General features: G+C 39.8%; 1 protein-coding gene across 5 annotated transcripts in view; it reads right to left on the bottom strand.

The window, feature by feature from the left end:
• Nucleotides 1-8,927: 8,927 nt before the first annotated feature.
• The window catches only part of PTGS1 (prostaglandin-endoperoxide synthase 1), a 125,987-nt gene continuing 123,182 nt past the window's right edge, over nt 8,928-11,732 (bottom strand). For all 5 annotated transcript variants that reach the window (XM_033962228.1, XM_033962227.1, XM_033962226.1 and 2 more), the window contains one exon: nt 8,928-10,064. In XM_033962228.1, coding sequence (XP_033818119.1) covers nt 9,706-10,064 — 359 coding nt within the window. In that variant the 3' untranslated portion in view covers nt 8,928-9,705. The remainder of the gene's footprint in view (nt 10,065-11,732) is intronic.

Raw genomic sequence — 11,732 nt, 5'->3', positions numbered from 1 at the left:
CTGTAGTCTTTCTTCCATTTGAAATCATTACTTCAGGTGCCAAACAGAAATGAGCAGTTGTTTGGAATGATATTGAGAACATGAACAACATTTGTTGTTTCATTTTATGTCATTTTCAGTCCAAGACAACAACAACAATCAAACAGTTTTCTTTTTATGTTTTCATGCACATTAAAGCAGTTATTTTAGAAGCTCTATTTGCAATTTGGAAATACATAAATGGGTATTTTAATGTGTGTATCACGTAGATATATGGAAGTAGATTCAAGAAAGGGCATTAAAAGTTAGCTGAAAAAAATTTAGCACTAAGCAAATATTAGATTGTGAGCACATCGGGACAGATAGGGAAAAACTCTGAGTACCTGATCAATTTAAACCACTTACGATATAAGTGGTTTATGAATAACAAAAAAAAAAACCCTTTTCAAAACTGTAGCATGATTTTTAGTGCTGACCATGGCAGTAACAGCTCCGATGCTTATGAATTCTATGAGCATCAGAGCAGTTACTGCCATAGCTGGCACTAAAAACTATGCTACGTTTTGTAAAAAGGGAGAGGGGGTTGTAAATAAATAAATATTCTATAATGGCAAATTTGGGCACTGAAGCTGTTATATAATACATGCGTGTAGTATGATTTTTTTTATTTTTTTGCTTTGGTTATGATGCTTCTTGAGATATTCGACTCCCTGAACATTCTGGGCGAAGAAATGTTAAAGCAATTTTTTATAAAATATATTTTTTTTTCTTTTACCTGGTGGAGATGAATGAAAGTTTTTAAAACTGACCAACCAGGTACAAACTCCATGGTTATTTTCTACCTGCAAACTTGGCTCAAATTTTCAACATAAAAGTATAAAAACATGCACATTTATGCCTTCCAAGAGGAAATCTGCACGCATATTCTTTATCAGGTATCCTAGATCTCCGTCAAAATATCCGGCATAATATTTCACTCACACAACATTAACTCCTCAGAAACTCTAGTCCACCTATTCTCAAATCTCCACATTTGCCCCAATGCTTCACATTTACCCCAATGCTTCGCTGATGATTCTCCCTTCTCCCAAAGGAACCGAGTACAAACGTATTTTCAACTCTCTGTTCACCTATGTAACCATCAAAACTTGGAACAACCTACCCATCAACAACAGGAGAACATCAGAAGAAAACTGAAAACATTTCTATATGATCAACTGTCTGGGTGGAACTCTCAAAATAAACCTCAAATTACATAACCATCTATATCAGTGATTCCCAACCCTGTTCTGGAGGACCACCAGGCCAGTCGGGTTTTTGGGATAGCCCTAATGAATATGCATGGGGCAGATTTGCATGCCTGTCATCTCCATTATATGCAAATCTCTCTCATGCATATTAATTAGGACTATCCCAAAAACCCGACTGGCCTGGTGGTCCTCCAGGACAGGTTTGGGAACCACTGGTCTATATGGATCAATAACCTTTCTGTTACCACCATATTATTGTGTAATCACCTGTTCCATAGACTGAACAACAATGTTTCTCCTTAGACTGTAATTTCCTAGTACCTCAGTTTTCCAGGCTTCTTTTTTAAATTCTGTATTAGTTCATTGTTCTACTGACAACCTATTATTTGCATTTTCCCCATGATTTGTATGAGTCTCTTAACATTGTAAATTGTCTTGATCCTTTTTAGGCTTAGAGTGAGCCACAAATTGCAGATTAGATTAGATTAGAATCGGAAAGTAAATGTACATATTTCATCTTGCTACCTGGAATAAATTACCCAAGTTTGTCCGCCAAGCCTCTTCCCTTCCCTTGTTTAAAAGCAGACGGTCATCCCACCTTTTTTATATAGCCCTCAATCCATACCCCTACTCCCCACTGCCCACCAACTCAGCCAGCAGATTAACCGTTCCCCTTAATTGTATCCATGACATCCTGTTTGTGTCTTGTCTCTTTAGATTGTAAGCTCTTTTGAGCAGGGACTGTCTTGTGACTCTGTACAGTGCTGTATACATCTGGTAGCGCTATAGTAATATTAGTAGTAGTATTAGGTGCATCCAGGAATACCTATGCCTACAGTAAATTAAAATACACATTTTAGTCACACCTAGATAAGGTAAATAATTTGTAGTTTACTAATTTTCCATTTCCCAGGTTAAGAGCACCTCAGCAAATGCTGAGAATCTATTGCCTGGAAGTTATCAAATTAGCCCCATATGCCCTCCTTGTTACTTGGAGAGCTGGGAAGTTAGGGACAAAGGAAATAATTTATGATTACAGCCGTAGTGTATTTCCAGGTTTTCTGTTTCAATGCAGGTGATAAGAAAATAAATTGTTATATCATACAGCAACATATTTGTATTTTTTTTTTTTTTTTTAGCCAAGTCAGTTTAGAGTTTCTTCCCTCTAAGGGGCATTAGGCACTTAAGGGGAAAATTATAAATGGTGCTAATAAATCAACGACAAAAATAAATTAATAAAAGCTGAATATTGTAATAAATATATAACCACAAGAAAATATTCATAAGATAAATCAACACCAGAGATTTCTGTAAAGCCAATTTCTAACCTAATACGGAGAATATATGAGAATCTTTGAAGCGGTAGCTCTTCTTTCAATATATTCCCCTGATGCAGCAATTATGCGAAACAGGGCCTGTCGGGAAATCTAAAAGGGAAATCTAAATCATTCCCCTGTGCTTTGCAAGTAAACAACACTAGGGATCTGGGTACAACTGTGGAGATTTTTTCAATATCAGAGGATACAGAGTGATCACCTAAGATAAGTGCTGGTTTCCTATTGTTCTATGAAAAATTATTTTGAAAAAAGTTTTTGTGAATATAGTTTTTGAAACGGAGTTTTTCTTAGACTAAGGATGTATTTCTCTATGACAACTGAAGATTTGCCATAGAAAGTTTCCCGGATATGCTCCTGAGAAATATTGAGGTCTTTTCTCCGTATTTGGTTGGAAACTGGCTTTACAAAAATCTCTGGTGTTGATTTATCTTATGAATATTTTCTTGTGGTTACATATTTGCTAAAAAATCAACAGCAGAAAAAAAAAATCATTGTTAAGCCCTATTCTATAAAAGTGCTTTATAGAATAGCACTTAGGCCAAAATTCTATAACTGGCGCCTAATGTTAGGCACCTATTTCGGAGGCGCCCATCTAGATAGGCGCCTATGTAAATTGAGTAACAAGCTCAATTATGCTTTTTAATCAGCAATCATTGAAACTTAGGCGCCAATCAAGAAAGAGCGATTCTGCAACACAGCGCCTCTAAAAATTTAGGCGGCCTTCAAAAAAATAGGCGTTATGCATGTTAGGCATGGGAGTGGCTATATGTTAGGTGCCTTGTTACAGAATTGCCCCTCTTAAGCGTGCTTAAGCGCTCAGCTAGGCGCCTAACATTTAGTTGTGCCTAGAGCGGACCTATTTCTTGGGCGCCTCCAAAATAGGTTCCGCTCAACGTGATTCATTAAACAGCACCCAATTTTATTTGAATCGCGCCGAACAGTGCCTAATTAGGTGCCTAACGTTTGGGCGCTTCTTATAGAATTTGCCCTTTAATGCCAATTCCCACTTCCAACTTTGGGTGTCAGAAATATGCCAGCTGAAACCAGCTGTAAATCCTAGTGCATAAAATGTAGGCAGATCCTGCAAATTCGATAACTGCACACAACTTTTTGAAATGCCTATGACCCCCCCAGCTCCCCTTCCCCATGCCTCGTTTTAGGTTGTGCGCTATGGTGTTTGGGCATCCAGTGTTATAGAATAGCATGTAGCAAGATGTGCGCACAAATCCTAATTGGTGCCAATTAATGTCATTAATTGATTAATTGAATGGCTTCTAATTTCATTTACATTTAATGTCATTATATCCCTTATTAACCTGTTTTAGTTCAATATGTCTTACAAGGTGATAGCATAAAAATAAACAATAAGCCAGAATCCTAATAAAGATTATAACTTCTTACCTAGTTTCGATACCTAATCAATATTTGTATAATATCTAAGAGATGAAAATTGATTGTATTCTTAATCAATTCAAGATTGATTAGACTTGTATCATATTCTTACATTTACATTTATCCAATTACGTTGCATATGCATCTTGGATTGTTGCCTAAATCTGGGCAACATATATAGAATTCAGGGGTTACCGTGCAATTAGGACCTGATTATATATACCATGCCTAAAAAAAAAATTAAGTGTTGACTGGAATTGCACTTAATGTGATTCTACAAGGTGTGCACTCTTTGAAAAATGTGCACACTCTCTGAATTAGTATGCATGTTCTATGTACAGAAAACACCCCAAATTTTGGATTTTTTCTTGGCAAAAACAATGACACTGAGGAGAAGTTATCAATGTAGGAAACCATTAAAATGTATTACTTTACTATTAACCCCAATTATTAGTAACTAGGATCCCCTTTTATCAAATTGCGATAGAGCTTTTTACCACAGGCAAGTGAGGTAAATGATCTGAAGCTAATTCAATTCTTATTAGAGGTAGAGCATTTATCTCGCCACCCACAGTAAAACTCTACTATGGTTTGATAAAAGGGGGCTTAGTCGAGTTTTGGTGCTACAGAAGGATTTTAGGCATGCTGTGGACTGCCAAAAGAACTAACAAATCGATTCTGGAAGAGATCAAATTGGCTATGTCACTTGAAGCCCATATAATGAAGATACAACTTGAAGCCCATATAATGAAGAGAGATCACTGGGGAAGGACTTCATGTTTGGGAAGATCAAAGGAACCAGGCAAAGAGGGCGACCTGAAATCAGATGGCTGGACATGTTGAAAACAACCATGGGGATGACGCTGGAGGACCTTTCCAGACTAGCATAAAACCGATTTCTTTTTAGATCCGCAATTCATCAAGTCACTAGAACTTGAACACGACGATGGCACATACCAACAATAGTTGTCCTTGCATAAAATCGGACCTTTGCTAAAATAACTTGTACTAGTGGTAAAATAATATTTTAATAGTCACCCATATTGATAAGCATAATGATATTTCCTAGGTTGTTTCAAATAAATGTATATTCTATCTATTACATGGATTTTCAATTCAATCCTCAAGACATACCAAGTCTGGTTTTCAAAATATTTATAGGCATAAACTCGACTTGTTTTCACCTATGAGTAAAGTGTTTTGTCTATCTGTCGGAGGTCATTTAGGGAAGGAGAAGATCATCAACTTATGATGAAGTCTCCTCAGGTAGCTTAGATAAGTATGCTAAGTTGGAATCCTCTGGAGAAGAATCAGACAGACTTGGACTTTTCATAAGGCTTGGTTTTACATATATGATATGATTTTAAGTGATTTTTGTTTATAATAAAATTACATTTGTTCCTTAAGTTGATGTGTTCAGCCCTTCCCTACTCTTTCTTTTGGTTTAGCTTGTTTGCCCATGGGGTTTTCTTCCTTCCTTTTGGATTATTTAGAAGAATCAAATAGAACACTTCTTGTGCCTTTTGTATTTCTCTCAGATAGGAATCATGTTCTGAGATTTTTATTCATATAAGAGATGCTTTGTTTCTGGGTCAAAAGGTTTGAATTTTTCCTGATTTCTGCAAAGTTTCTCAGAGCTAAGAAAGTATATTGCTCTGGTTCCAGATGACTTAGCTCTGGACACTAAGGGGGAAATTCTGTATAGGATGCCTGTTTCTGCAACTGCCTAAGAAGCAGCTGAGAATCGCACACCAGTGTCCTATACAGAATTGTGTCTGCCCTAAGGGACACACGCCCAACCCCACCTAACCGGCCCGATTCTCTAACCGGCGCCCATGTTACAGGCACCAGTTAGAGAATTGTGCCTGATCCCTTCCCATCAGCTGATCATAGCCTTAGGTATATGGCCAATTGGAATCTTAGGCCACTCCCAGCACATCCCAGAATGCTCTGGGAAGGAGGCCTAAGACTCCAGTTGGCCCAGATGCCCTATGGAAGGGGCCTTAGACACCTGGACCAATTGAAAACTTAGGCACCTCTCCATTGCATCCCAGAATGCACCAGGAAGGGGAAGGCCTGACATTTTGGAAGAGATGGGCCTGCCAGCAGGAGGGAGTGGGCATCTCTCTTTCTGGTCATCTCCTAAGGTACGGGGTGGTCAGGAGGTGTTGGTGGGATATTAGGGTGTGAGGGAGTATCAGGATATGTTGGGAAATGTTGGGTGTTGTGGGTATTGGGGTGTGTCGGGTGGGTGTTGGGGAATGTTGGGTGTCGAGAGGTGTTAGAGTATATTGGGGAATATTGGGGAATTGGGGAGGTGTTGGGGAGTGTCAGGGCATGTCAGGTAGGTGTTGGGGAATGTCTGGTGAGTGTTGGTGGGTGTCAGGGTGTGTTGGACAATGTTGGGGAATGCCGGGTGAGTGTCAAGTAGGTGTTGGGGAGTGTTGGGTGGGTTTTGGGGAGTGTCTGGAGTTCAGGGGATCAACAGGGCTGGCAGCAGGAGGGAGTAGGCATCCCTCCTGCTGTGAACAGCGTCAGGGGGTTCAGGGTGGCGGCGGAAGGGAGTGGGCATTCCTCCAGCTGAGGACTGTGTCGGGTGGGGGTTCGGGTGTGGTGGTGGGAGAGAGTGGGCATTCCTCCTGCTAAGGACAGTGTCAGGTGTGGAGTTGAGGGCAGGAGGGAGTGGGCATCCCTATTGCCAGCCAACTTTGCATAGGGCTAGTTCTCTGCCAAAGCCGCTCAGCTGATCACGGCAGTGAGATTTTTTTTGCCACGATCAGCATACTGGCTGCATCTATTTGAAATGTATACCAGCTTTATTTTGGCCTACATGTCAGGCGCCTATCACAACCCTAGGGAGAAGCCTAGGATCACTTAAGCTTGCCCTATGCCACTTCCAGGTGAAACCACGCCCAATCATGGGCAAGCTTAAGCATCCCTAGGCGCCTCGCTGCACCCGCGACAGACGCCTATAGTGTAGACAGCCTTCCTTGTGGTTTTTTTATTTTAGAAAACATGTGTCTCAATTGGCTGGTTAGACAGCAGTAGGATGCCTACCGCTGCCTACAATTGGGACACTGTTTTTATCATTTCCTCCTAAATTTCTTTTACATTTTTCTTGAAAATTTTAAATTAGATTTCAAGACAGGCAGTATGGCCCATATTCTATAAATGGTGCCTTATTTAATTGGTAAAAGCCAATTAAAAGAGTTTTAAAATCATTGTTTTTAATGTAGGCGCCAGCCACCTTCATCGCATCAACGGAGGTGCTTTATAATGCCTAATGACACTGTAGAAGTGGCTAACTCTAGAAGTGGCATTAGGCATCGTAAAGCGTCTCCATAGACATGATTCATATGAAAGTTAGGTGCCGGAAATTTAGGCTTACCCTTTACAAAGCCATGATTCTAGAAATGGTGCCATTGCATGATTGGCATGCAATCTGTAGCCATTTTTTAGGCCCTGGCATGTCTTTTTTGATCCTGTTCACCTTTATACTTTTTCTTGACACCCATTTGGCTCCAGTGCAATAATGTCAGCTGTTATTTTTATGCTACTAGCCTGAATTAGTTAAAGTGGTACCGCCCTCCTATAGTTAAATTTCCCCTCATTTTCCAGTTCACCTTCCAATTTTACTTGTGTACCTGAGTTTGGTGATATATTATAAGGAATAGAAGGAGTATTTACCTCGCTGGTTCAGTTTAAGGAGCCCATAATTTGGCTGAATAAATACCTATTTACATGGTTAAATGGCTTTGCAAAAAGTTTAGAGGGTAGAGTTGAAGCACAATTTGGCTTAAATATTTAAACAAAGCAGCAGAAATACATGCAATTCTGTCTTTTTTTTTTTCCTTTCACTTTGTTTGAAAAATAAATTGAAAGCAGGAAATTTTGTTATGATTTCCTGCTTTGTTTCACACACAAGCACATCCCTAATATACATGCTTGTGCATATCTGCATTTGGAAAAGACCTAAAGATGGAAGCCAAGCCAAGTCAGGGAGCAAATCAAGCTTAGCCAAGCATATGTCAGATTTATTCAAATATTAAAGGCAAAAATATATACAGTATATACTTTCCCTAAGGTCTCCAAATCAATTAGTGTCAGAAGCAACCACCTTAGGTATTATAGTTTTTAGACTTCAGCTGTGCAGCTGTGTGACAAAACTTAAGCACACAGATCAAGTAGGACCAAGATCGTCATTGGTCTATTAGTCTTTTATGTGGTTTTATTTTACTATATAGCTGTGTTTAATAGTACAGTGATGCCTTGGAATCCAAACTTAATCCGTTCCAGAACCCTGTTCAAGTTCCAAGACAATTTTTCCCATTGAAAATAATAGAAACTGTGGGTGGTGGGGGAGGGGTTAAACATATTATTAGATTTTATGTAGTAGATATCAAAGTGATGTTGTGTAAGAACTTGTTGTAATATAATATTTTGTGCACTTATTGTCAAATATGAAAATGAATAAAGAATTATTAAAAAAAAAAAAAGAAAATAATAGAAACTGGATTAATCCATTCCTGGGTCCCACAAATGGAAATTGTAACAGTAAATACACTGGATTTTAAGGTACAATATTAACAAATACAGTGGTACCTTGGTAGGGGCTGTACTGCAGGGTGCTCATGTCACTGCGGGTGGTAATAGTGCGCCCCGGCTTCAGGGTGCTGGCTGTACATCAAACTGCCACCGTCGTCACTAAGCCCGGATAGGCACCATTGGCTCGGCCGCTCCTGGCCACTGCCCCCCCCCCACCAGATGCCTCTACCCCCCCCCCTCCGCTGGGACTCTCAGGTGCTGGCCCACTCCTGCCAGACTCACCCCGACTCCCATGCTCCCCCCGAAGCCACTGCCACCGGTTTTCTGCTGGGCTGCTGCTGGGCCTTGAGCATCTGCGCATGCTGAAGGCCTTCTGGATCTCAAGGCCCAGCAGCAGCCCAGCAGAAAACCGGCGGCAAGCAATTTCTAACACCGGCGGTGCACTGGTAAGGACAGGGTCGCTCAGTGGGGGTGGGGTGGGGAGAAGGAGGCGATCGCGAAGGGAGGGAGCAGCGCCGGTGGCCTCGGGGAGAGAAATGCTGCCGGTTCCTGGGGTCAGTGCAGGGCATTCAGATTCCAAAGCAGAGTTTGGATTCTGGGACAAAATATGCTAAAATGCCGCATGAGCTAGCCCCTACCGCCTGCTCTTGAGCAGGCGGAAGTTTTTCAGCTAGCGCGCGCTATAGCGCACGCTAATCTGGTGCGTGTGCTAAAAACGCTAGCGCACCTTCGTAAAAGGAGCCCCATGTTTCGCCCATAGGGGTTGTTTCAAGGTAGTTCCCCTAAGTTATGCTAGTTCCATGAATGAGTTTTTAAATACTATTAAACACTAAGGGGTCCTTTTATCAAGCTGCAGTAGGGGTTTAACGCGCGTAATACCACGCGTTAAACCGCCTGCCACGCTAGCCACTAACGCCTGCATTGAGCAGGCGTTAGTTTTTTAGCCGGCCTAGGGGTTAATACGTGATGAAATGTCCCTACTTGGTCTGTGTGCTTAAGTTTTGTCACACAGCTGCACAGCTGAAGTCTAAAAACTATAATACCTAAGGTGGTTGCTTCTGGCACAGATTTATTCAAAATCATTTGTGACCCTATCGGTTATCTGGATGCTCCACACACACCTCATGAAGGGCGGAGTTCAGATTTAAATGGAACTGGTGCACATATCCCTAATAAAAATGATTTGATTCTTAATATTAAAACTAGAGCTCTGTAGATGATTTTGTTTGATGAAACCTATTTTCTAGATTAAAGTCCGGGACATAGAATGCAACATTTGGAGGGCACTTTTTCACATTAAGACACACGAGTTTCTGAAGGGACGCTGTGTTAACTATATCAAAACCAGTTTTTCCACCAAATGTACTTGGCTTCCAGTATTCAGGTGAGCAAATAGGATTTCCCAGAAGTCCTTTAAGGGAAAATGGTGCACCTATTTCTATCATGCTCTCTCCAAAAATGCCGTTTGGTTGAGCTTTTTCAATCATCAGTGCAGGATAGAATTCCATTGCATCAAAATCTCCATACAGCTCCTCCAGTTCTGCTGCGATCTCCTTCTCTCCTGTGTAAAGAGATAGTAGTTTGTATTACTGTTTTAATAGTCATGGTACATTTGTATAACACATAGAAGGATCAATATTTTGACTATTGTAATTCCTTACTAATGAGTATTCCTAAGAAATACGTGAGATCTTTACAGGCTGCTTAGAACTCTGTGGCAAGGTTAATGATTGGAACTGCTAGATCTGAACACATCACTCTTTTTCTTAAAGAACGGCACTGGTTGCCATTTGAGTATCATATTCGTTATAAACTGTTGTTACTTGCTTTTAAAAACATTGGCTGGCAGGAAATCTTCAATTTTGTTAGACTCCCTTTGTATTTATCAACTAACACAGAACTTATGTTCCTTGAACGACAATGCCCTAGTGCAGGCATGTCCAACAGGTAGATCGCGATCTATTTGTAGATCGTGGAGGGGTCAGAGGTAGATCACCAGCCCCACTTGGCTCCATCTCTCCAGCAGCTCGCCCCGTCGCTAGGACAGAGCTCGTACCGGCAGGTCGTCTGCTGAGAGCTTGTAATCCAGGAATTCGAAAATAGATTCTGTGACTTCCAAAAAATTGGAACAGTTGTTCCATACCCATACCCATTCAAAGTAGATGTGGACATTAAAGAAACTGCAGCTGCTATGAGTAAAAATTACTCATTGAACAAGCCAGCTCTTGAAAACGAAATATTAACCCTTAAAAATGACATTTTTCTCAAGACCTGTGCTGAGCAAGAATCATTTTGGAAGCTAGTGCCTAGAGACAAATTTCCCAACTTGAAAAGATATTAATATTTTGGAAATCAATATGGGGACAAATTAATCTAGTTTTAGATTCAAATATTCCATTAACATATGAGGCTATAATTTGTGGAACAATTTTACATGTTAAACCCACTTTAGATAAATATAAAAGTCGTCTATTTTTAATTCTTACAGGTATAGCCATTCAATTGATTACAAGTAATTGGAAGAATCATGATAGAAAAAATTATACTTTCTGGTGGATGAATGTGTGTACTATATACAAATATGAACAAATTAATACGAAGTGTAGGGGACTTAGTGGAATATTCAACAAAATCTGGAGCCCATTGACTACATTTGTACAAATATAATATTGTATTTTATCTTACTTTTTTCTTGTTTAATTTATCTTTACACATCCAGGGAGGGTGGGTGGTTGGGTGGTTGGGAGGAAATATTGATAGTGATATTTTAGGTAACTTGGTTTCATTTTATATTATTTACTTGGTTCTTTTGTTATTACTATATGCAAAATAATGTAATTATTGAATGATAGTTCTGTTATCTATATAGATACTAGTGTTATGAATGAATGCAATAATATACTGTTCTTTTATTTATATAACACTGTTCTTGTTTAAAAATCAATAAAGAATTTAAAAAAAAAAAAGAAAAGAAAAGATGCAGTGAAGCTGTACACTCCTGATTCAGTTCAACGTATTTGTGTGAATCTGCATTTTCCCATCTGAAAATGACAGAGTCCACAACGTTCCAACATGACAGATGAACATCTCCAGGATTACCTGAGACTGGCCCTCAGGCAATATTAACCCAATTTCAAAAAGTTGGTGGATGAAATGCAGGCTCAGACCTCTCACTAATGAGCAAGAGCGAAATATTAAAGATTGTGCAAGATCAATCTAAATTTAACAC

This window comes from Geotrypetes seraphini, chromosome 10, assembly GCF_902459505.1.
Source record: "Geotrypetes seraphini chromosome 10, aGeoSer1.1, whole genome shotgun sequence".
Lineage (NCBI taxonomy): Eukaryota > Metazoa > Chordata > Amphibia > Gymnophiona > Dermophiidae > Geotrypetes > Geotrypetes seraphini.
The sequence above is the reverse complement of the archived record's forward strand: the minus strand, read 5'-3'. Positions and strand labels throughout refer to the sequence as shown.